The sequence below is a fragment of the Neolamprologus multifasciatus genome, chromosome 11 (genome assembly GCF_963576455.1).
Source record: "Neolamprologus multifasciatus chromosome 11, fNeoMul1.2, whole genome shotgun sequence".
Taxonomy (NCBI): domain Eukaryota; kingdom Metazoa; phylum Chordata; class Actinopteri; order Cichliformes; family Cichlidae; genus Neolamprologus; species Neolamprologus multifasciatus.
In genome coordinates, this window is record NC_140449.1 from 23,072,009 (window position 1) to 23,098,448 (window position 26,440).

Consider the following 26,440-nt stretch of genomic DNA (forward strand, 5'->3'; position numbering starts at 1 on the left):
CAGATGCTTTCTAATAGACTCTTTTCACTTTATACGAATGACTGTTTGACCTTCATTTTCACAGTGGCTTTTACCGAGTGCTCCATTATTATGTTGTAATTAGTGTGAAAACTTCTCCTCTTTGCTCTCTTTATCACAGCCCAACAGCTGCAGCAAAACCGAAGCAAGGACGCCGGAGAGAGAAGCCATCAGCCCTCCCTCTGCACCCCGCCTAATGGAGTGACATGAAAGGCAGATTGAAAGGAGGGGAGATGCAGGAGAATAAAGAGTGAAAGAGAGGAGGGGCAAGGAGGAATAGATGGAGATAAGGAGTGAGTGATGGAGAACCCCAGTGCGGACACGGCGTGAATGTAAATTAGGCTTTTAATGCAAATAAAAATGAAATGTAATGATGTAGGAACTTTTTGTGTAGGCGTTCTTTCTGCAACTATAATTCCCGTCTGAACATTGTTTGTCTTAAACATTTCACCCCTCCACCCCACCTCCACCCCTCACCATCCACCCACCGGATGTCCTTGGACTCTCCTCCCAATTCCTGTCACCTGACTCCCCACGCTCACCTGCATGTCTCCAGTCAGTGAGCCGTGACATCCTCGGCTGTTTTCTTTGTCAGATTGTCAATCTTCCTCCAAGCGTTGTTGCTTCTTTTTTATTTTGATTTTTTTGTGTGTTGGCTTTTCTGTTTTTTTTGGCCTGTCTGCCTTTTAAGCACAATTGTAACTAAAGATCTGCACTCGTTTTGCCTCCCTGGCTGCACTCGGGTCAACATTTATACGTCATTTTAAATGTAACGCATTTATCGAGCTGATTAAAGAGAATGTCTTTCTTGTGTTTTTCTGCTCATATGTAAGATATTTCTTTTCTTCTTGTATTGCTTTATAATCAAATGTTTTTTTCTCCATTCAATAAACTTTACTTGACGACAACATTTGCTCATTTATTTCTATCTGCATGTCACAATCACAGGGTCACATAACACCGTCAGACTGCGCATGTAAATCCTCATTGTGCTTTAGTGGTAACAAGTAACAAAATAATTAAAATACTATAGTTTAAAACTTTTACACCCTTGTTCTTTTGCTCTTCTCTGCTTTAGACCATACCTACACTGGTTTCAAAGCTCACGAATTCCCTAAAACTGGTGCAATACCATGCAGCTGTTGACACCAGAGCAGCACTTCATGATATGGAATAAACAGTAAACACCTGTTTACCTCAATAACACGACCACCCGTGGCATACATACATACATGCTCATAAATATGCACAAGTGAAGTATTTTCAGTCTTTTATATGAGTTAAGAAAAGCCCTGTTTTGTGCACTAAGTTGAGCTTATCAAACTTCTAAAAGTGTCCTCCAGGCTTGTGCCTGAATATGTAATCTAGTCTGTAAAATGTATTAAGTGCATAACAGAGGGGATGAGATCATAGTGAACGCTGACTTCCTGTGTGTGTGTGTGTGTGTTTGAAAGAGGCACCTGCAGTGCACACAGCCTACCAAGTGTCAAAGCTGAACTCATAGCTGTACTGAGAAGATCCCATGTAAGTACTCTGTAATACTTTGTACGTATACTTTAGTGTTTTACGTGATAGTAGCAGGTTTTAAAAGCTTTTCTTCAAGGGAGATGATATTTTAATCAGGATAACAACATGTCAGGGGCTCGAATCATAACTACATACTGACAAATGTCAGAGACGCTGCGAAAGATCCACTCTGATAGACGCAAAGGGGCACGTAGGGTCAAGATTCAAATGTGGTCCCAACAGAGGCCGCTTTTAAAAGTTTTTTGACTGATTTGTCTTGAATTTGATCTGCTCGTGTTTGTGTTTGTTGCCTGAAAAACTGGCACAATTATTTTCATATATATTTATATATCATTAGAAGAAAGTGACGAGCCACAGTTCGTAGCCAGCGTTCAGTGTGTCTGACTGTCAACACATGAATTGAATTAAATTCGTCAACACTGAAAGATTTATGGTTGTTTTATCATCAGACTTAAGCAATTCTCAAATGAGCCGGACCTGATCTGTAGATTTTACCCTCTATGGGACATCTTTCAGCCTTCATTAGTCTCTCTGATGTGCTTAAACCTAATGACAGCCCTGAGGAGGATTTCAAAATGTCACATCAGAAATGCCTAAAATAGAATTTTCTGCTCTGCAGTCTCTTTAAACGTAAAGATCAAAATTTATGCAATAACAGCAGTGCCAGCAACACTTTGTTGATTTTGCAATAAGATGCTAAATTTGTCCCGATCTTACGCAATCAGGACATAAACCAATTTTAATTTTTTTGAAAAAATGTAAAGAAAGTTACAGTTTAAAATCAGGCAGGTTTGCTTGAACGTTAAGTTTAGTGTATGTGTTGTTCCTCTAAAATATGATAGTGCTAGCTTTGCTGAGGGCCTTGTGCCATGCAGAACGCTTAATTTTGTAAGTAAATAGCAACGTTATTCAAAAAGCTTCAAATACCTTCAAATATTTTTAACACACTTGGTAAAGTGTTTCTTATTATTATTCATTATTTATAAATGACTAAAATACACTGTAGCCAAGTATTTCTCTTTTTAAGTATATAACATTAAAAATGTTTTCACAAGTTAAAACTTCTGCCTTAAAACAGCCTTAAAAAGTCGAATCTCACAGCTTATCTTATTTTTATATTTTTGGCACTGATAGTGTCGACAGTAACGTAACACTTTTATTTAGTTCAGGTAAATAAGACCTGTAGCGTTCCCTCGTAAAGGCCATTTACAGCTGAGTGTGGATCGCACCTCATCTGCTGAGTTTTCTTTAACAAACAAGTAACTCTGAGAAGCTTCCAGCGTGCGTACTATCTTCAGAAATACGTCAGACGATGCCAAAAAATTAACTTATAGCAGGGTTAGTTCAAATGCTACGTGTGGTGGGCAACAAATGATTGTAATATAATGAAAAATTTGCTTGTTTAACGCAAATTTCCTTGTAAACTGTAACACTGAGCATAGTTCAGCAGTTATACTGAGGAAATTAAACTTTAGATCACACTAAGTGGCAAAATTTCATATTTGCTTTAAACTCTAAACTCAGAGGCTTTACACAGGTATCCAAACTAGGTTACCTTCAGAAAATAAAAGTTTTGACCTCTCGTTAAAGACAGGTGGCGCGTACGATGGTTACATCAATGATGGCCTTGTTTTATTGAATGGTCCCAAAGAGTCGTGAAGGCAGTGAGCTTGCATGGCCTCGGGGTCCTGCTGGTTTTGTTTTAGGAGGACCCTGAAACTGAAAATGCTTCCTATGAAAACTGCCAATATAAAATAAATGAAAAAATAAATAAATGAATGAAATGAAATTTACCCAGGGCTGTACTCTCACTCAAATATAAAATAAAATAAGTGTAGGATTAAACTGGCTCAAATTTTTTGATTAATATTACAAAAATGGGCAATAATTTAGTGTTAGAGATATCTCACTTGAGATTAGGTAGTGCTTCTTTTCTTATCTCTGAGCATTATATCAGGATAACAGTCTAGATTTCACTAATCCGTGGCTCATAGTATTTTAAATTTTACTAATGATAAGCACCATTAAAATTAGATCTAGCAAACATGGCAAAGTGGCTGCAGACGCACAAAGATCTGGCGTAAAATACTAAAAAATAAATTTACCTGGCTCCTTCTGCGTGAGCGCTTTAATAGATCGCCTCCTTTCAGCTTCTCCATGTTTTATCTAGCATAAAAGGAGTCATATAACTCACAGTTTTAAAAATGATATTACAAAGTGGTAACAAATTAAAGGAAAATCTTGAAAACCCCCGACCCTGCCAGCGAAGCAATGCGATGCAGTGGCCCCTTGTCACTTTGAGGGGCTTGTCCCTCGAGAGCAAAGCGTCACTAGAAATCAAGCAACCAAAAAGTTGATTTGCACTTTATCCTTTCATGGAGCACTTCTATCCTGAAGGGAGTGGTCTGTTCCAGGATGGAAATGCCCCCGTCCAGAGGGCGCGAGGGGTCACTGAACGGTTTGAATATAAAACGATGTGATACGGCCTCCCGAGACACGCGATTTTATCCCAGTATGAATGATTTTAGGCTGATGTACTGAACTGCTCTCCCCATCAAATGAGAGAATATCTTGGAAAAGACTGGCGAGCATCCCCCCCAGCAGAGTCTCAAAGATTTAACGCAAACAGTGTAGAAAAGTGCACCCAAGCTGTTCAGGCGCCACGTTGCGGCCCAACTTTTAACTAAGACACTTGCTGGTTTTCACATATCTGTATGATGTTACTTCTGCTGCGTGTGCACATTTTATGTTCCAGTTTGCTCTAAAACTAAATGTTTTGTGACACAAATTAAATTTGGTAACATACATGTCGGATAAAGTCCATCAGTGGCCAACCAGCACAGCGCTGCAGCACACAAACTCTGAAACAGAAGCGATACCTTGAGCTTACAGTGTTGACTGTTTGTTTTGTTTTTTTACACCAAAATGTTAACGTACAGCTGAATGCTGCACCTCACAGGTGTCAGCAGGCACTTCTTACTTGCTGAACTGTCTTCTTGCCTTTCTCGTTTCGAGGGTAGTCTGTTTTCAGTTTGCTCAGTAGGATCGAGGTTGGTTGGTTGATTTGGCCTGTGAATGTTGATCCCATGTCCCCGGGTTCTTGGTTGTTTCAGCTTTGTGCTCCAGATGTTTTTCCTACAATTCAAAGGACTGAATTGTTTATCTCTGCTTATCCAGGAACACCCATAAAGCTGTTCAGAGCAGTTCAAAGCCCTTTATTGTTTATTACAGACTAAAAAGTGCTGCTGAGTTCCTCTTTTTGTTGCATATCATCGTGAAGAGTCATTAAATGTACTTGTTTTTCTTCTTTCTTCTTCTTGGACTTTAGCAGTGAGCAAAAAGTCTCCTAGAGGCACACACTGTATGTATTTTGTTGTTCTCTGTAGGCGATTACTGAGATGTGTTTCCCTTACCCTGTTATGAAAATATAACCTGTCTACACTGGAGGTGTTCTCATATGAGACATTAGGATTCCCTTTTCATGGGACTGCATTAGTCAGTTCTCTTTTTCACTGTATTACCCAAATGTGCACACTCATAGACACAAACATGCAGTCATTCAAAGTGAAACTGCAATTTCTGAACCAGGGTGTGTCCCTCCTTCTGCTATTTCCCTTTGTCTTGTCATTCCATCGCTACAAACCATCAGGAGCCAAATTCAGGTCAGCAAATCAATTTTTTTTACTTCTTGATATCAGCAGGTTAGAAATGTCACTGTTAAAGGACATTGTTGCGATACATGTATTTATTGTTTGTGTAACCTCCATAAACAGCATATTACTGTGAAATTACGCTTATGTGAAAAAAGAAAGTGGACCGTTTTCCCATTCTGAACTTTTATGTATCAGGACATAATAAAATATCATCTGATCTTCAGCAGGAATCTGCAGGCAACACAGCAACCACATCCTGTCCTCCAATCAGGCCAGTAGAGTTAAAGAAATGTGCATACCATAACAGCAGCTGTATGGGCGCATACCTGTGAGGTTGTTGTAAGGTAGTGTTGCGTCTGTTAGTATCAGAGTAACAGTCTACTTCCAAAACTTCTCTGCAGTAAACACAAATATGTGATGCTATAAGGTATTAGCCTTAAAGATTAAGAAAACAACAACATGTGATTAAACTCTTTCATTGTTTAGTTAACAAAAACTAGACGAAAAAGCAGAAACTGTGTGAAATATAAGATTCAGGAGCTTGCAGAACAACCTTTAACAATAATCATTTTCTGTATGACTTTATCAGTGTCTCACATCATGTTGGCCCACTTTTCTTTGCATTTTTACTTCAGTTCATTGAGGTTTGTAGGCATTCATTTGTGCACAACTCTCTTCAGGTCCCAACACATCATTTCAGTCCGGTTGAGGGCTGGATTTTACCTGGGCCATTGCAACATCTCGATTTTTGACTTTTGATTTGCTGCTGCGCTTGCGATCGTTGTTCTGTTGCATGACTTAGCCATCAGACAGATTGCTTCACATTTCTAAAAGTGTTTCGTATAAAGTTACCTGTCAACTCAGGACAGTGACAGCAGAACAAACCTAAATCATTACTCCTGACTGTGCTTGACAGTTGAGGTGTTTGTGCTGATAAGCTGTGTTTCATTTTTCTGAGCGTTATGGCCAAACTTCTCCATTTTAGCTCGATCTGTCTAAAAGAAGTCGTGTGGTTTGTTCAGATGCAAAGCCATGCTGCCATGTTCTTTTTAGACAGTGTTTCTTCTGGCAACTCTTCCGAACAGGATGTACTTGTTCAGTCTGTTTCTGATTGTATTGTTATGAACTTTTACATCTAATAAACTGAGGCCTGTAGAGTCTGAGATGTAGCTCTTGGGTTTTCGGCACTTTCTCTGAGCATTGCTCAGTCTGACCTTGGTGTGAATTTGCTGGGACGTCCACTGAAGATTAGCAGCTGTCTTAAATGTTTTCCACTGATGAACAATCTTTCTCGGTGTAGAATAATAAACTTCACAATGTTAGGAAATGGCCTTAGAGCATTTATAGCATTTACATATAGCACTTAGTTAGATTACCAGACTGATCGGCAGTAAAAATGACTTCTCTGAGGTCACCATTGATTTCTTTCTTGTTGTTAACATAAACCTGAATGCTCCAGACCTGTAAACTGTTAAAACAGTTAACATGATTAATTAATGAAGTGTACTTGATTATCAGCACCAGGCTGATCCTTACCTCTTAATTCCTATGATGAAGGAATTAAGTGGTGGCTCCCACATAGCAAGCAGGTCTGGCCCGGATCTGGTATCAAGCCGGCACTGCTGGCTGGCTTCTGGCATGGTAAGCGGTATGTCATCCATATATGGGCCAGGCCTGGCGTAGATGGCACTGACTATGTGATGGCATGCCACATCTGGCTCGATTATGTTTTGGGTTATGTTGCCCAGGCTCATAGAAAAGAGGTCTGGCCCGGATCCGGCATCAAGCTGGCACTTCTGACTGACTGGTGTCATGGCAGGGTGTATGTCAACCAGATGTGAGCCAGGTCTGCCAATGATGACATAATTTATGTTCCTATTTTCCTATTTTAGTTAGAAGACCCAAATGCCATGTTGCAATACTATACTGCTATGGTAGCCAATGTTTCAAATGCACGTTTGACAGGTTTGTGAGTGTACACTTTATCCAAAATCTAGTGACGGTTTACTCATGTTTATCACAGGGTGGCTGGAGGTAGAGCAGAAGGTTAGTGGTTCGATCCCTGTTTCCTCCAGTCTGCATATCAAAAGTGTGAATGTGTATGAATGTAGTTAGGAAGCACTCAGTTAAGAGAAAGTGTGTGATTGGGTGAATGTGTCATGTTGTACAGAGCACTTTGAGTAATCTGGGAGAGTAGAGGAGCGCTATATAAGAATCAGTCCATTCACTGTCTGAACAGAGTTTCCTCATGTTACTTTTGCACTATTATGTTCCGGCACATGTTGTTATTACACGGATTGATTAAGGTACACATTAGGCTGACATCTGGGGCCAGAGCTGAAACTGTTCTGGGGCAGCACAGGACCAGCTGTGTGTCTACAACTGGCCTTGTGCTGGCCCATGTGTGGGCCACCTCTGGAAAACCAGATCTGGACCACTAAAGGGCCATCATTTTTTGCGGTATGTGAGCCAAGTGTAAGCACATTGTATGGGCCAGATCCGAGTCATACCAGTTTTTCTATGTTGGCTGTAGCTCAGGAGATAGAGCAGGTCATCTACTTTTTGGAAGTTGGATCCCTTTTGATTCCCTCCCTGCTCCAATTTGTATGCCAGTAAGTTAACAAGCTTGTAGAAGTAGAAACAAGTGCCTGTCTGTGAATGGGTGAATGGGGCAAAATGTATAAGCACTTTGAGTTCTTGAGTAGAAAAGCGCTATATAAGAAACGGCCCTTTACTGTTTAAGGATGTGTTTAATTATTCATAAACTTCTTCTTAACTTTTGACTTTTGCTAAATAAATAATGACACAATATGTCATGTCACATGTTGCTGTTCATTGGAGGTTGTATTTAAATAATGTTAAGTACTGCTAAGAACCAGATCTCTCTTATTATGTGTGATACATTAAAACTTCAGAGATCAAAGAGGCTGTTTTTATCTTTTTCACATGACTGTAGCAGCATCTCCTCGCTCGGGCACCCCGAGTTTAGTTTCTTGGTTTTGTCATACTATGCCAAAATATCAGCTCTGTAGAAGTTCCCCTTTTTCTTCCACAACATGGTTAGGGGAATGCTTTGGTATTTAACTTCAGAGCATCTACCCCGAAAGTGAGCACAACTGAACCCTACAGGAGTCTCGTTGATGGTGGTAAAGCCTCAACACGTAATAGCTTAAAATAACCACCATAACATTTCTGAATTAATACTCTGAACACCAAAGAAAAAAGAATTATATATAACGTACTTTTTACAGTTTACAGTAGCTTCCTGTTAATATTTTTTTGTACAAAGGAATTGGCACAAACTACAGCCCAAAACTGTAAACTGTCCTTGATTTCAACTCCAGTTTGTTAGATTGAAGTATTCGGAGAGGGTTTTTTTTGCAAACACCAGTAAAAAAGAAAAAAAAAAAGACTACGTAATGACCCTGACACAAGTTGCAATGTAGCCACCATCATTACAAATTTGTTAAATGCCAAACAGCAGCAGATTGTTGCAAAAAACACCAAAAAAACCACCCAAAACAAAACAGTTGCAATAGTAAGCAGGATGATGTGTGAGCTTTCAGAGCAGGGAGAGGCAGCACACAGCAGCCAGCTGTAACCCCACTGCAGGTGCACTCCTTTTTTAAAAACTGAATTTCCTGATTATTTTTGAAATGATTGTGTGCTGGGTGATTTCCCTGCTGTAAACTCCCCTCGTGTTTCACTTCCACGCAGGTTTTAGTGTCAGAGCAGCTTTTCATGACTGGAATCGCTGTTAAAGCAACCTGCAGAGGGTGATCGGTCAGTGACCGGTCGCAGGCTAAAATCATTTGTTTTCTTGTTTGTTAAAGTTGTCCTCTCATAGGTGGCGTCTCAGCTGCTCCTCTTCATCTTGCTGTGTGTTGTTGGCTTTTAAAACTAAAGAAGTGAAAGTGTTGTTAGTAGGCAAAGGGTAACATGCAGTGAATCAGGAAATGAAGCATAATGGTTAAATTATGGCCGGCTTTTTAAATGCTCTTCAGCTCTGTTTGTGTAACAAGTGTTTTCTGGTTTTCCTGTTTCAGTAGGTTCACATTAATAGAAACTCTTTCACTGTACACCTGTACTGGCTGTCTAATACAGCTCTAATGTAAGAGATTGTCTTCATTCGTAAAAGACGTCCTAAAGTTAATGTGACAAATAACGCAGGTACCACTAAGTCTTTCCCTTTTTGTGTTTCTCTGTCAGTGTTTTCTAACATTTAATGAGCTGCAGCAGACATGAAGGGGGAGATTTCATGCTAAAAAGAGTGTCACTTGATTTGACTACCCACATGGAAAAGAAATAGAAAGTGCTTAGAGTGAAATGTTTATGTTTCATGTTCAGGTGATTGACTCTTTGACGTTTTCCTTATACAGTCGTAAGATATTTACACTGAACTGAGTAAACATTGTTTTGTGAGGTAGAAATTAGTAGATAATAATATGAAAGATGACCCACTCGGTCACAGTGAATTATCTCTTTATTTCTTCACATTTTGTAACAAGACTTTGTACAGAACGACATCAGCTGAGTAAGTTAAGCCTCTTTTACCTTACAGAACCGGGAAACTGTGTCTTTTACCAAGTATGTGTGTGTTTTGCTTGTAGTTTGCTACTAAATAACTGTTTGCGAAAAATCAGCAGCAGCCCAGCGAGTGGAAAACTTAACGACAAATGCATCTTTAAATTTCTCACTTCTGAATTAATGATGTTTACATTCACATCTTCCAAAAGGCACACTGGCTTCATATTGGCTGTGTTTTTATTTTGTGTAATTGCGCATTAGATGTTTTATTAAATTTGTCACAGATACTTTTGAAACATCAATCTACAAACTTTTGACTCGTACCGCAGGTCATGATCATCATTATCCAAGGCAATATAAACACTTTTTTCTATTTCTATTCCTTTTAGTTTACCTTTAACTTTGAAGATGATTTTTGCCCATTAAAAAATCTGCCTCTTCTGTTGCCTCTGAAGCGGCATTAGGAAGCAGGCTCCTCAAAATCAACGTCGCGGGGCCGAGCCTGCAGCGAACAAAAAAACTGCACAAATGCACATGTGAGGCATATTTTTAAAATGATTTGATTAGTTAATCTAATGGCAGCTTAGTGTGTTTTTTAGCTATTGGGCAGATGTAGCAAAGGGACATCACTGAACTCTTCCTGACACTTTGAATGTGGCTGTCTGTACAATGAGTGGCAACATGTGAGTAGTGGAATAGTAGTTTTGTGCCTAACGTTTATGCAATTAAAATGCAGGAGTAGACATTTAGTTCTTATTTAAATGCATGTTGATGGAAAAAAAATTGCAAAACATTTCCATAATTTCCAGATATAAACTGTAGGATGTACAGAAAAACATTACTGACTGAAAACTGAATTTTGTCTGTGTCATTGTTTTGAGAAATGCTCTAAAACTGACATCAAATGGTTTTTGTTTCCATTTTGTTTATTCATTTATTACAATAAGCAAATAATCATATTATCTCGATTACTTACAGGAATGCAGTAACGTACTTCAGCTACGCTCAGCGCAAATGCTGCATACACGTCTGTAGGCGCTGTGGAAATATACAGCAGTGTTTCCACTGCAAACAAACGTCATCATTAACCTCATCATCTTAATCACAGATTTATAGTAGCAGTCGTGTGCAGTCCATATGAATTAGAAAATCTACATGAACTGTGGCAAGATCTACATTTTCCTTTTGATAAAAATGATCATCCAGCGGCCCACAAACCAAAAATAACTTACAGATACTGATGATGGAGGTTTTAGCGATGAGTGGGAGAGACAGTAAACTTTTCTGTCTTTGCGACTGTTTCACAAGTTTGAGGTTTCAAAGAAGCTTGAATGAAGTTCCCCTCGTGATGAAACAGACTAAATGTTTTCAGGCACTGAGGGAGAATGTCACTTGTTTCTGATTCTTAACCTCTTTTCCACTGACATTTTGTTTATTTATGAAACACAAAAACAGCCACAGACTCTTAAACTTCCAGCACACACCCAGCACCTTCAGCACATCCTCCCGTCTTTGGCTAAATCGCACGCCATAAGTCTAACCTGTAATTTTATCAAATACAATAAAACCAGCGCAAGTCAGAGACAGGAAATAGAGATCGATTGCCGAGGGAAACCCTCTGTAGGAGAGATTGGAGGCTGAGGAAGCATGAGAGGCATATGAAAAAAGTGAATCACTCGTCTTTCTTGCTTGTGGCCCACACTTTGTCTTTTTCTTTTTCAGTAATGACCCAGTGTGGTGCACACCCCCTCGTTAGGTGTGTGTGACTAATGAGGGAGTCCTCACTTTCAAGGTGTTTTCCATCAAAATCACAGCTCATAAACAAATATGCATCCACCGAGGAAAGAAAGGGGCATCGCGCTGATCGCAGGCTTTGCAGCCGCTTTTATATCCGAGTAATCTGAAAGGAGCTCCATTTAAAAGCTCATTTCATTTAGGCCTGTAAGCAAACGTTTGGGTGAGGCAGCGCAGACGTGAAGGTTTTGCTTTACGAGTGAACAAAAGCTTGTTTCATTTCGAACTCAGAAGGAACAGAAGCAGGTGTGAGCAATTCATGAAGGCAGTACAGAGGCAGGCAGAGAAACCTCAGAGAGACACATGAGACGTGTGTGAGATGTTTGTTTTGTCCTTGTTGTGGTTCCTGTATCTAAACCACCTCAGCAGCGTGTTTCTGCAGCACCAGTCTGATCCCTGTAGCCTTCATTAGCCGTGATGGAAGAGATCATCTGATTTCTTGAATGAAAAATAAGCGATTCGCTTCTATTTCAGCAGAATAAACAGCCAAACGTTAACCCTTTACAGAGTCAGTGCATCTGTGTCAAACATGCTGCTGAGCCTCTCAGGTCTGCCCTTCAAAGCGTAGTACTTCACTGGTATGGTGCCCAAATTTTAAGCAGTTTTGATTCAATTTAATGTAATCTTCCAGCCACAGGATCTCTCATGTTTTCTGAGGACATCAAAGATGCTCCGATTTTTGTAATTAGTTTGCAGTTTAACGTTTTATCTAGCACATCAGCACAGCTGCCGTAGCTGTAAGGCAATACTGTACTCACCCATACAGCTCGTGTGTACAACTTCTGAGAAGCTGACAACAGTGAGAAAACACAGAAATCTACAGATGTTGTTGAGTCGAGCACAGATGTGACTCGGCTGCATTTTATGAGTGCAAATAAGAACAAGCAGATGATCAGCTCCCTCACAGGTGGACAGTTACTATAATTAAGTAATAAAGCAATGAGTAATCAGAGTGCCGTACAGAAAGAAAAGTGACACAGAATCTGAAATCTTAAGCTCAAAATTATGATACTGATCCCCAACAAGAGTCATCTGTGGGACTCTTTATATCACTGTTCAGGTCAAGAAGGGAGATTGAGGGAAAGGTGTTGTTATATTTCTCCCAGACTGCCCGAACTCTGCAAGCTATACGTATAAATGAATTTTAGTGGCATGGCAGATTGACTGATGACGACTGATTGCCTTCATGTCAAAGAAAAGAAGAATATTGCCTCTACCATGAATTTGATCACACTCTGGTAAAATGAACTGGATTGATGCTGCGTGCCTTTTTTTAAATGAACAAAGTAGTTTGCTGATAATTACATTTAGCACAGTTACATTTACAGACTAATGTTGGCCGTCATAGACCTCAGTCTGGTCAACTTTTTATTCACGTGTTTGTCTGTTAACAAAGGGTCCGAGATATTTTAGCAACTAAAATGACCCCTTTATACTTTATACAACAAAACCTAATTTACATGGCTCTATTCTAATGTAATCAGTAACGGTTTTAAATCATTATGATGCTGAAGTTTACTCAACTCAAACGCTTTAGCTATATTTCATCGTCATCGGGTAACGAGTATGTGCTCGACTTTTGCAGATTTGGTTCTCTGAGTCTGTTAGCTACGTTCACTGTAAAACATTGTAATGCAGCGATTCCAAGTAAAAACATTTAAATAAAACAAACCAGAAACATTTCCATCATCATACATGACCCCACACAACTTTCCATTATCCCTGACACACCATTGTTCCAATTCCTGTAATCTATGAAAAGATATGAGTGAAGTAGACCGATGAATTCATGGTAGGAAATGTTTTCATGATTAAAGATTAAAGACAAATATTTCTACACCGCTAACGTCATAAATGAGTCCACGCGGTCATTTGAAGTTAAAACTCGCACCCAGTATTTTTCTGATGAAGTTCGATCAGTTTTTCTGTTTAATACAAATTTTCTGGTAAAACATAAAGAAACGGGAATTATGTAAGACGGAAACATTCAATAAAAAACTATTGACCGCTTTCACCCGCGCTGACCGTTTGGCGGGTCTTTTCTTGTCAAACGCACAAAGGGAAGATTTTCTTTACTCGACAAATCTTTACATTTCAGTACAGTTTGTTTTATTAAAATTAGTTCATAGAATCTTAGATTGAAAGGAAATTTCAATTTATTGCTAGTTACCGCCTAATAATATGACACAGTGATTTTTATTTTGATGTATGTTGGATTTGAATGTTTTCCTCGATGCTGTAGCTTCGGCGGAGCGCCGTAACAAGCACAAACAGATTATATACATCGAAAAGCTACTCAGCAACAACTGAAGAAGACATATTGCGAACATTTATTCTGGCGGATATGTTTGTGCGATTGTGATTTTAGCACCTTTACACGCGCGGCTGGGTGGACTTATAAATTTCACAAAGTAATTGTGTTTGTTGACTTTATTCTACTTTAACATCCATTCATCTTGTTCTGAACTTTAAAACGTAGGCCGTGATTATTGGCTGATTGATGATTCGCTCGCCGTGTTCAGACAGCAATATTTGTTTGCTTTCTGGAAGAAATCTAAACATGTCAAAGATGGGAAAAAATGAACGATAAGGGCAATTTTAAAGTGCGAAGAGGTTCTGAAGAGGACTGGTCATTGAAGTGTGAGAGCGAGACCTTACAGAAGAGACGCTGCACTGCACCGTCGTCGATAGACTTGAAGGTTTTAAGTCCATGAAGTCTGTTATTCCGTCATATATAAATTAATCTCATATATGGCGCTCTCCCAGGAAAAAAAAATCCCTAAACTTTTTGCTTTTCTCATCCCGTTCTGCACATTATCCGACTTTCTCTCCAGGAAATGTCGCATTTTTAATTTGCATCAGTCAACTGTTTTTGTGAAGATTGGTTCAGCAGTTCATGCTTGAATTCTGATACACTAATTATGTATCTAAATTGGTACAATTATAAGACCAGTGGAAAATTACAATAAATTAGTCTGTAAGCGGCTCATGTGCCGCTTAGAACGTGCTAAGGATAGATAATGAGTCCGGAGAGACCCTTCACAGAGTTTATGACATAAACAGCATCTCAAACTTAATGAGCTAAGACATTTTACCCCATTAAGATTTGTTCTCTATTTGTTATTATAGCCACTGGACAGATTAAAAGTAAAAACAGAGACTCAAAAAAAACATTTTTATTTTACTGATTAAATGACGACATGATTACACTGCCAGAGCGATGCGTTTCAGTGTTTTGTGTATATGAATCTTAGATATTTTGTTTACTCTAAACAGTACCCAACGGTAAACAGTTTAAGGGGGTAGAAAAGTTTCAAAAACTGATCTTGAGTAGAGTTTAACAACCAATCAAAGGTCATTTTTCTGACTTTGGGTCTGATCAGCATCTGTGTGTGTGTCTTCCAGGCCAATCAGTGCTGAGGGAGGTGCAACGGCATTTAAAAAGAGGGCTCGTTTGATAAATATACACAACACTTCCGACCGACTCCGGATCACTGAGCACAGAGGGACACTCTGCACTGAGCAGCCGCTGTAAGTATTGTGTAATTTTTCAGATTTTAACCTAATACACACATAATTCAGAACCACGGCACACGTTGTTAATTTATACTAGAATTATCAGTATCACATTTTTTTAAATAATAAGTTTGAAATATAAACATGTAAAGCCTCAGCAGGCCCAGTGGAGCCAGAATATGTAAGTTTTATGCAATTAGAGCTCCAAGGTAAGTTTTATAAAACGACAGCGCAGTGACGATCCTCTCCAGATATGAAAAAACTGAAAGAAAAAACTAAATAATGAAATTTTTGGAGGATTTTAAAAACACACACATTAAACGTTGCCTGAAAATATAATTTCAGATCATATTATTAAAAATGTTAAAATGCTAATCCAGTTTCTTGTATTTCTTTTTTCTTACGTTTAACTTTTTAAAAAACATATAATCGTTTAAGCGCTGAGCAACTGACCCGTACAAAACAGATGACCGCTGAGCAAATAGTGTATGTGTAATTTTAAAATTATACATTTACAATAAAATAGGATATAAACATTTACACCAGTGCATTATTTTAGCTTGAACTAAATATGTTGACGTAGCATTAGCAATAGTTGTGTATCACAGTTATTTTTTAAGTTACACACAAATTCACGCTTTATGACACACAACTATTCCTGATTTTTCTGAAAAACAAACAATCTAACACTTTAATTTTTTCTTAAGCTCCGTAAATAAAATATGTTTGAGGTGATGGTGAAAAAAATAAAGGAATCTTTTTGTCAAATTAATTTAAAGCCTGGCCAAAAAAAAAGAATAAATGACAAATGAAGATTAAAAAAAATGAGATAAATGAAATTAAATGAAATGCTGCTGTTAATCTGGTTTCTCTGTTCATTCAGCTCCCCTCCTTCATTTCTCTGCTGTGTCTGACCCTCATCCTCCCCTCCCCCCGTCTCTGTATTTGTTGTTGTAGCTCCCTCCTGACTGCAGATACGATCATGTTGGTTTCTGGGTTATACTTCCACAGGTGCGATGACTTTGAACGTCAGTTTGTCATCAGTTTCACTCCATCACCGAACTTCCCTCATTATTTTTTCTTACAAACTCTGATACAATCCATATTAAACACTATGCAGTTTCAGTCGAGTGAAATAGATTATATTGGGGCATAAATTCTATGAGACATTCTCCCTCAACACAAAAACACCTCAGATTTTAATATTTCCTGTTGATTTTCTTCTTCTGGTAGCTGGCTCATCTATGAGCGCTAACAATTAGCTTTTTAAATTGTGTGAGTGAGGCCCCTAGAGAGATGATTGCACTCTAAAGCTGTTACGAGAATTATTTTTTAAATTATTTTCATGTGAGTAATGAGGCTATTAGTAGGATAAAGAAGGACTTGGTGATTTTTATATTTATCCCAACACATTTATGCACATTTAGCTCATAAGGACATTGTGCATCATGAAGCTGATTTTCCCTGCAATGGTGAAACTAGTGAAAACCTGTAATATTATTAAAGGTATTTGGGGGCATTTCACTGCACAGAGACATGGAGAGCCGGTGCCTAGAGACAAACTAGAAACCTTTAATTTTGCCTTAAGTTTAAATATCTATCAGCAGTTAAACCTTAACCTCCTAAGACCCGAACTCATCCACGGCATGCATTTTTAATTTCTCTTTGATATTTGGGCTGATTGGGATCTGATGAATGTAAAAACAAAGAATTACCAGATTTTTTTTACCTAATTTATGTTTCTAAGAAAAATGAGAGCCATATATGAGGATATTCATTTAAAATTTTGATAGAACAGTAGCAGTATAATGTCCTCGTAAGTGGATATCAGGCCATTGTAGAGCAAAATTGACTATTTTGGTCTAAATAACCCAAAATGTGATGTCCACATATGTGGACGCCAGGTCCTAGGAGGTTAAACAATAACTCAAAATAACTGGACACAAACAGTTATCGAGTGTCTTCACCTATTTACACATTATAGTGCATTAAATTTAGATTTAAAACACATTTGGTCGCCGATAAAAAAAATCATGTATTTAGGCGTAAAGTTATGTTTGACCTCACTATTGAAGAATATTTTGATAAACAATTCTCTGATCTTTGTCTGTTTCATGAATAAAGAGCCCACAGCTTTATCCACGTCTCATAGAGAATCGTGTCGTCACAGCATTGCCATTTTTCTTCCATCAAAATAATTTATTATTTTTGATCGATTTATGTTTTGATCTAAAGTGTTTAATCCAAAAAGGAAAAATCTGATACAGAACTCAAGTCTTATCATTTAAAAGTCAAAAAGTTCCTAAGATCTCTGGAAATTGTGGAGTGTGGCACAAATAAATCTGATTCGCTCAATCTGCTCATTCAAAATAAAAAGTCTTTAATGAACATCGGCTTATACATTAAAGAAATATTCATAATCTTACTTTAAAGCTGCTTCCCCTTCAAGAGTGTATTTGTTGGGAGGGCACATAAATGCCCCCTTTTAACGTTTTTTCAATATTAATTTATTTATCTTTTTACACAAACATACCTTTAGAGTTTCTGTGCACAACCATAACACAGCGTACAGGCAAAGAGAAGAAAAACAGAGATAAGGGGTGAAACACAGAAAAAAAAGGAGAGAAACATCTACCTTAAACCACAGTCTAGGTGTGCTGCCGGTGCTGTGGTCTTTTTAAGCGTGGAGAGATCCGTCTTTCGTGGAACACAGGAGGAAGAGAGGGGGTGTGAGAGGCAGAAGAAGGGAGGACTGGGATAAGAATCTGCACCCTTCACTAAATCAAGTCCCACCACAAGCCAGCTTACGCTCTGAGCCTCTTCCCTCCAACATTTGTCTGCTTCTTTTCATCCAAAGCCCACCACAGGCCGCCTACTCTCAGCTCTCTGAACTACTTGTCTTTTATCTTCTCAAATCTCTCAAAATCTGAGACCACCACAAACCCCCCTTTGCTTCCTGTTGAATGACTTCAATATACACAGGACGCTACAACTAAACTAAAGACTCATTTTTACTGAAATGCTTATTTTCAACATCTACTTTTCTTCTTGTTTGTCACTAAATTATTAAATATAGTACGACATATTTACGATGTATTGCTGACCTGTTCAACAGCTCTGAAAGACCTTCAAGTTTCATTTACAGGTCACATAGAGAGTTATTTATTGATTGATTCTTATGCAGTGAAGTACAACATCACTACTAAACACCCTCAAATCAATCGGTCAATGCATTTTTTAAAGGATTATATTGAGCTCAGGCAGCAAATCTCAGACAATTGAACAGTAAATTGGGTTTGCCATATAAACTGAAGAATTATGGTACATATATTTAATATTAATTTTCCATTTTTGAATCACCTAAGACCTGTTTGCTCTCTGTCTACTCTTTATCAGCAAAATCATTTAGAAAGCTGTGTTTTATTAGTCAAAGAAATTGTTATCAATTGTTATAATTCAATACTTGAAACAAAAAATTTGCTGGCGGCGTTCCACATGGCTCCATACTCGGACCACTCACTTTTTGCTGTATTTGTTCTGACACATCAATAATGTACAGCAGGCTGATGTGGAATTTAATTCCATGGAGATTTTCTTTATGGTTTTCTTCTTTGTTGTATCTGTTTCAAAGAACTACATATATTTGTGATCATATAATATATAACAATTATACCTCGGGCTTTCTGATGTAAAGAAAGTAATACATTTCTTGAATATTGTTCTGCTCTTTTAAGAAAGTAGCAAATAATCAGGCTTGAAGTCTTAATCAAAAAAGTTAACATTTGAAAGAAGCTATAAAAATAAAGCTTATAGTTACTATAAAAATCTCTTTTTATTATATTTTTCAGACATATAACAAGGATGAAGAACTTCATTCGGTCCCTTCTCCTTCTTATCGCTGTGATTGTGTCAACTACGGTAAGACAACCCTGACTGTAGACACATTTATTTTTCATTTGGAAACTGGACTGTTTGATATTCCATATTAACACATATCATCCTTCTCATCCTTGTAGGTGCTCAGGAAGAGATTTATGCTAAGGAGGGACAGGATATTACCTTGAAGCCAATATCCTATCCAGCACAATCTTATGTGTACTGGTATTTTGAAAAACAGGATGGTCATCAACTTGCTTGGGTCAACCACTTAGGCGGAAAGGGATTCAGTAATGGTAAACCATATATTTATATATTTTTTATTTATTTATTGTTACTGAACAGGTAAATACAGGTAAATAAAAAATATTTTTAACAACAACTTTCTGCCTTGTAGATGAGAAGTGGAAAAACAGCTTGTCCTTAACTGGTACCTCGCTGGTCATAAAGAATTTACAGAAAGGCCTCTTTGGGACTTTCTTCTGTAAAATCACTGCAGCCGGTCAGAGTGACTTGATCACTGTATTTAAAGTCATTCAAGTCAATGGTAAGAGCAAAAAACAGGTCACATGATTAGTGTGACCTACGTCAGTTGATCAGTTTCACAAAAAAGTTTAATTAATGGTCATTAAAGTTTAAACCACTGTATTTACATATCTGCATCATATTCTGTATTATATATATTCTGCCTTTATAAATTCATTAGACATGAAAATCTTTTTTTTTTAAACTACGTATTTCAAAAATGTTTATTTTAAAATGTAAAATATATCACTTCTATTCTGTTTCCTTTATTCTTCTTGTTTTCTGTGCTAGTGATTGAGAAATCAGCCTCTCCTCTGTTGTCTGGTGATAATCTGAGTCTGACCTGCAGTCTGGGAAGTGTTCCTCAAAACACACCTGAGATTTACTGGATCAGTCCCCAGGGAAACAGAGAAGGAAACAAAGGAACAGTTGACATTCAAGCCAGAAGTGAACACAACGGCCAGTGGGACTGCGTAGTGAAAAAAAATGGCAATGAAAAGAAGTTCCCAGTTTCTGTTACAGTTGTGGGTGAGTTTCTGTGTGTTTGCATTTGTTTCGCAGTTGTGTATCCTCATCTTTAAGATCAGGTTTCTAACAGTTTCTCCTCCTTTTTAGACCTCGCCCCTGTGCCTTCGCATCAGTATACATCCACAGACTTGCCTCTCACCATCCCTTGTTCTTTAATTTCATCTGTTACCTGGGAACAAGTGAAAAAAAAGGAGATTGAGGAAGTTCAGTGGCACTTTGCTCCTAAACTCTCCTCAGGCACCTCTCCTGACCAGCCACAGCAGCTCTTCTCCCTTGATCTGGAAAAACTTACCTGGAAGAAGGAACAACCCACAGAACTGTCTCCTGTATATTACATTAAAAATGGAAATCTGTCTTTGACCAAATCAAAGGCAACAGTAGAAGACAGAGGACGCTACACATGCTCAATGAAATTTAAAAATGGCAGGACTCTGGAGACCACAGTAGATGTAGTGGTGTTGGAAAGTAAGTCACATTTTTTGACAAGACCAGCTCTGTGTTGCACTCACCTCTGTTATATTTAGGGTTATTTTTTCTTTGTGACCGCTCTTGCTGCCTCCCTGCTCTGCCAGTATTTTTATTTCTGTGCTACTGAATTTATTTGCAAGTGTCCACAGTGTGACAGGTTTCTAATTCACAAGCTCCTCTTGTTTTAATTGGGTGTATTAAGCATCCCCTCTGCCAGAACAGCGTGCTAACACAGTGAATCTTAATTGAACCATGTGTTATGAGAATTTATGAAGTAAACTATGATTCCTCAGTTTCGGCTGAATGTTTTTTAAAGTAGAACCAGAAACAAATACAGATCTGATGTATTAATTCACAGGAAATTGCTCCTATAACACAATTTCTCTGGACTGTTCTCAAGCAAACCCACAACTCACATTATATTCAAATGATAAAAACGATATTTAAATATTGATGTGAGATGTTGAATTTCTACAGCATTCACATGCGGAGGTTTGAAGCCAAACCTTTTGTTTTTTAAAAGCTTTTATTTGGGAAAGAAATCAAAATGTTTTGATTAGACATCATCGCTGCTTTCATGGCCAAAGTTTTAGTCTGATTTCAGGAAAATGCCGTTACAGACAACTTCTTTGAAGCAAAATATTTTATAAAATGCACGTTTTTCATTTTATTTCTTTGTTCTTTCTCTTCTGCTTCGTCTCCAGTCATCGCCCACCCAAAAACAGAGCTAATCTACGGTCAGCAGGTCAATCTGTCCTGCAGCACTGGTGAACAGCTGCCCAATGATATGAAGTTAAATTGGACTTCACCTAAAACATCGTCCCCTTACATCTCTTACCCCACCCATATTACTGTCCCGGAAGTGGGCAAAGAAGATAACGGAAAGTGGGGGTGTGAGCTGTGGCAGGGCGGCAACAAGCTGACGTCAGATGAGATACTGCTTAAGATCGGTGAGCACGGGAAGTGAGACGAGCAGGAAGTGTGACATGGGCCTGACCTTGTGACCACAAAATTTTAAGACAGAAACTTCTTTTACATGATGTGTTCTTTCTATACTGTATACTGTTTGATGACTGTCTGTCTCTGTTGTGTACAGAGCCCAGACTGAGTGTGTGGATGCTGGTGATCATTTGCAGCGCAGCAGTCATCCTTCTCCTCCTCCTCGTGCTCGCTTTCATCCACTACCGACGCAGAAAAGTACAGTTCAGCCGTTCATATTCCTTTCTTTTCAATCACACTGACTTATTAGTTCAGCTTTAAGAGTTACCCCTCTGTGTCTGCCTCTTTGTCACTCACATTAGCAGAAAACGAGACTCCTCAGGCATCGACTCTGCCAGTGCAAAAAGTACGTACTAACCATTTCCTGAACTGGTAAAATGGCTCCAAAGCCACATTTACAAGCATGCACACTTATCAGCACTAAAATCTGAATGACACTTTGAGCCATGAGATATTTTTTGAAGTACGAACATTACATAAATAAGCATTTATGATTTGGGTTTTGTAGTTCTGCGTCAGTTTCCATAACTCAAACAGAAACCTGGAACTTTTTCTTTTTCAGCCCCAAACCAAAAGGATTTTACAGAACATGAAAGCTCACAGACCGGATCTTTAAGAAGAAACGGGAACACGCTGAATTTCTGATCTGATATGTTCTGATTTACCTGAATTACCTGGATTTACATCTCTCATTTTGCCATATTGGAAAGTAAAAGTAAAAGAGTTTTGTTGGGTTGAGGATCAAACATATCAGCCAATCTGGACTGATTTTATGTATTTTATGTATGATTATTACCGTCTGTGACTTTAATTCATTTACACTTTGAGTCTATCTGTAGACTAAATTTCCTTTACCCTTATGTATATTTTTTGAGGAGGTATGTAATGCTTTCAGATGTGTAGATGCTTCTGTAAATTTACATGCGCAGCATATTATTTGTGTGAAGTTTATTGCTAAAAATGGAAAGATGAAAACTGTAATGTGTAAAAACATTAGCAGATGTTTTCAATAAAGCATCAAAATCTTTCTGAGTGATGTTCCTGTAGAGGTCCTCTTGGGCTAATTTAGCGGGATGGCATCCATCTGACAGATTCGTCGATACTGGAAGGAGCAGGGAACGTCGTACCAGTTCTGATTCTGGGTGTCCACCACCGCACAGTCCTCTCCAGCTTCCCCAGCGGACGCGTTGTTGTCCGGCTCAGACTTCAGTGTGTTCCAAAATCTTTACAACGCAGATGGAAGAAGATTAACATTACTTTCATTAATATTCTGCTGAAGTGGCAGTTCACCTGCTAAGTTTGTGCACTGTTTTAACAGTTGTCTTGCTAAGGGGAAGATGCATTACTTTTAAGTAATTCTTTATTCTTCAAGAGTCATCACCAGCTAAAAGACCTGTTTATTTACAGGATGGTTCCTTGTGCACATTTCTAGTTTTGACTATAGTTAGTTTGAAGGATGGAGGAACTGATGCAAAACATGCCTACACCTACATACTAGTTGATGAATTGCTGTGAAGTTTTGCAAAAAACTTTTTTAAAAAAAAGATCAAATTGACTTGTCCTCCAGCGCTACCATCAGGTTTTCAGGGAACTGCCGCAAAGGTTATTTAATAAATGTTTGTGCTTTGTACTTTTCATCATGTCTAATATGGTGATATTCTCATGAAAACAGTAGTAGTTTTGTTCTTCGAGCAGTTTTCTCGTGGACATAACGAGACATGCAATTATATTAAAACATCTATAAATCTAAACACCGTCTGTTGGAGGGAATTCATTTCACATACACCATAGGCTAGTCCAGAGACTTTAGCAACCTCTTCAGCATTATTAGTAATATGACACCTATAAAAATAAAAACACCCCCCATTACTTAAACCAGTAATTATGTACTTGGTGCCAAGAAACCTGCAGTGTACAAAAGCCCGATTAACAGGCTGAAAATGCTCTTTAAGGTCTTGGCGAGCTCTGTGAACCCATCTGGGTTGATTTTAATTGAAGCTGATCCTCAACTCTGCCTCGATCACTGTTTTCTCAAAAGAAGTACATTTATTGTTAAGGCTTTAGTGAACATGTATGAGCCAAAACTCTGTGTAGGTGTCAAACTGTATGTTTCCTTTACAGCATATGAAACCTAAATAAAAGATGATGGCAACATTACAGAAACACCCAGGCCTTCATTTTAAGTCTCTAAAGCGCTCAGTGTGTAGGCAGGCAGGTGCTGCAGCTCCATGCAACAATGTTTGTCGTTAAACCAACGATAGGTTACTCGATGATTATTCAGACTAGCGTGTTCATTTATACATGTTTGCTTTAGGATTGTAGAGAAATGTCGTGTTTGTCATTTGTCATAAAAATAGAAATATTTGTTTAAAAATGTTTAACTAAGTAAATATGATTAAAGAGCAAAATGGTCAGAATTAGCATCAGCATTTTCATTTTGTTTTATAAACTGAAAATTAATAATTCATATTTTCAGCAATTGTTTTATCCTTCATTTTTCGCACAATCTGCACTACCAAACAGACTCTAATGTGATCCGTACATCTATCTAGCAGTGGCCAAAGGAGTCCTTTAACTGACATAAACAACAATCACGCAATTTTTTTTTTACTGTTTCCCAACTGCTTCTCTACCAGCCATAGACTGTATATAAAAAATGGACACAGCCAGCATGGTGTCACCCACTGGTTTGCAAAGTCCTGCCATGAAACCTTGAGTTTAGCAATGACGATGAGCGACCCGAGGAGCACTGCAGCTCTTAATCAGTAATTAGGCCTGAGCTAAACCACACTCTGGTTTGACACAGGCCTAATCCTTATTTTTGACTACAATCTGATGTTATATTACAAAATGCATAATTTTGTATTAAAATAACTATCAATTGAAACAATAAGGCATCAGCAAAGTGTTCATGAGTGATTTCTTTATTGACTTCCATACAGTCTGACTTCTTTCTGCATCTATATGAGGTGCCCCCTGCTGGCCATTTGAGAGAATGCAAGTTCCTGCATCCATGAGACAAAGCCTGTGTGGTCTTCACAGTAGGTGCAGACATCGCACTCGAGTTACAGTGAGGAAAAACTCATAAGTGAAACCCCGTAACTGTTTAGGGTTTTTGACACGAAAGCTATAGCAGCTGATTTAACCTGTTTTAACAAAGCATCAGATGGACATTTTTAAACTAATAGCTTTTACAGATTTTTAAATGTCCACAAGCTTCAACATTACACAATCCACAGTGAGAACTATTTGTCTCTCTAACTGATGATCATTTGTAAACTGCATGTGTTAGCAACCATCAGAAATGCTTTGTACTTTATTCTTTTATCCTTTTTTTTGTTAGATCACCCACTTTTTGTATGATGATACCATCCTGAGAAGACCATTGAAATTTGAATCAATCAATTCATACTTACAAAACTTGAAGCGTTGAGTTGTCCACCCATTTCCAGTCTCCTTCGTTCTCAATGTCACTCAGCCCAAGCCAGTAGAATGGGTTAAACGTCCCAATCGTCCTGGCCTCTTTTTCAAGAGCGTCCTAAAAATATGTACAGTCAAATTCTTTAGCACTTGTGAATTCCAAAAAAATACATTTGAAACATTTAAAGTACAAAGAAATTCTCACATGCTCTTCTTTGGTGGTCAAGATGGCGAGATGTCCGCCTATATCCTTACATTTGAGCGTACTGTTAAGCCAACCGTCGGTATCCTTGCTGAGGAAAAAGCAGTGATCACCTACGTGAACCCACCCGTCAGGACACTCTGTGCAGTTGATTGCTGTAGGGTGACACGGGGACAGACAAATATACAAGTTAAACATTTAAAGAAAGGTGCAGAAGAAGAAACAAGCACTGAATTATCATTCATCTGCTGAACATTTGGTACCTGGAGCTGAACAGTTGTGTGCCAGGTCGGAGTACTGGTTACACATGTGTCTGAAGCGGTCCTTTAAAGACTCTAGTTTCAGCTTTAGAAAGGTCAGCTCTCCCTCTGTCTTGTTTGCATCCTGAGCAGATTCAGCATTAGCGAACAGGCCAAGCACAACGCAGAGGATGGCGAGGCCTTTAATGCCCAGGGTGGCTGATGACAGACAGCGGACTCAGCATTAGCACACATGCAAACAGATCCGGACATACAAATATCTGGAGCTGCATCGGGGCTTCTTACCTTTCTTTTGGATAAGATGCATGGTGTCTGTCAGCTTGCAGGATATCGCAGACTTTGGTGTCCTCTCTCTGCCCTCTTGATGTTTTATATAGCAGTTTGTGTATCAAAGAGAAGGGAAAAGTACAGCTTGCACAAATCTTCCAGACAGATTGGACTCTTCATGGCTATCAAACCATGTAAACTCAGATGGTGCAATCTCTTGTAGCCAAACTAGTGATAACCTGCCATGTTGGATTGCACAAACAAACATTTGATGATGGCGAGCTGGCATGTAGGTTCAGTATTATTTACCAAAAACATGAGCAAAGTTCTCTTTCTGTCCCCAACTTTTTTAAAACTGGCAAAAATGGAGGACTGACTATGACTCAGCATTTACCAGCACTGCAAGTGTGTGTGTGTGTGTGCTGGTAAACATGTGCGTGTGTGCTTAAGGTTATTTGTATTCTCTCCATAAGCAGAACAGCTGTAACAATATCACCTCTTCACCACACACACACCAGATGCCCACTCTGTTCTTCCAGCACACTGTCAACATTTTTTCTGGTACATGTCCAAGTTATTTTTTTTCCTGGCACCTTATTCCCACAGACATTGTCAGCTCTTGTGCTTCATGAGGTTTTTGTTATTCAAACCAAACTAATTAAAGCAGAGAGGAGGGGTGTTTCATGTTTGTGTCATATTCAGTGACTGCTGTGCTGAAATTTGTGGTTGCACATGACCAGAAATTCTTCTCTTCTGATTTCCTGTACTTTTCTCACTGAGCCACAGCTTGGCTCTTCTTTTTTAAAACACGCTGTTCTCGCCTGCTTTCCCATCACAACCTTGTCACAGCTCCAGTTCTA

At 38.5% G+C, this 26,440-nt stretch overlaps 3 protein-coding genes across 8 annotated transcripts in view; 2 read left to right on the top strand and 1 right to left on the bottom strand.

Annotated features, from left to right (window-relative positions):
* LOC146508489 (uncharacterized) overlaps positions 1-2,638 on the top strand; it is a 34,394-nt gene extending 31,756 nt beyond the window's left edge. For all 6 annotated transcript variants that reach the window (XM_085178097.1, XM_085178096.1, XM_085178095.1 and 3 more), the window contains one exon: positions 140-2,638. In XM_085178097.1, coding sequence (XP_085034223.1) covers positions 140-215 — 76 coding nt within the window. In that variant the 3' untranslated portion in view covers positions 216-2,638. The remainder of the gene's footprint in view (positions 1-139) is intronic.
* On the top strand, positions 1,474-22,982 carry cd4-1 (CD4-1 molecule). Its single transcript, XM_085178112.1, has 11 exons — positions 1,474-1,542; positions 14,925-15,050; positions 18,884-18,952; positions 19,050-19,207; positions 19,309-19,458; positions 19,728-19,964; positions 20,052-20,429; positions 21,137-21,382; positions 21,529-21,629; positions 21,734-21,777; positions 21,994-22,982. Coding segments are annotated over exons 1-11 (1,542 nt in total). The 5' UTR covers positions 1,474-1,540; the 3' UTR covers positions 22,025-22,982.
* LOC146508493 (perlucin-like protein) lies at positions 22,365-25,763 on the bottom strand. Its single transcript, XM_085178110.1, has 5 exons — positions 25,599-25,763; positions 25,317-25,511; positions 25,057-25,208; positions 24,848-24,969; positions 22,365-22,654 (listed from the first exon to the last, which is right to left on the bottom strand). The coding sequence occupies exons 1-5, from the start codon at positions 25,618-25,620 to the stop codon at positions 22,492-22,494; spliced, it is 654 nt and encodes a 217-aa protein (XP_085034236.1). The 5' UTR covers positions 25,621-25,763; the 3' UTR covers positions 22,365-22,491.
* Positions 25,764-26,440: the final 677 nt, after the last annotated feature.

Excerpts from the sequence above, each read along its gene's own strand:
- cd4-1 (XM_085178112.1), top strand. Across the intron at positions 15,051-18,883 it reads CTCTGCACTGAGCAGCCGCT|ACATATAACAAGGATGAAGA; the intron begins GTAAGTATTGTG and ends TATATTTTTCAG. Across the intron at positions 21,630-21,733 it reads TCCACTACCGACGCAGAAAA|CAGAAAACGAGACTCCTCAG; the intron begins GTACAGTTCAGC and ends CACTCACATTAG.
- LOC146508493 (XM_085178110.1), bottom strand. The coding sequence starts at position 25,620 with ATGCATCTTATCCAAAAGAAAG. Across the intron at positions 24,970-25,056 it reads TGACCACCAAAGAAGAGCAT|GACGCTCTTGAAAAAGAGGC; the intron begins GTGAGAATTTCT and ends ACATATTTTTAG. Across the intron at positions 22,655-24,847 it reads AACTCAACGCTTCAAGTTTT|ATTTTGGAACACACTGAAGT; the intron begins GTAAGTATGAAT and ends TGCGTTGTAAAG.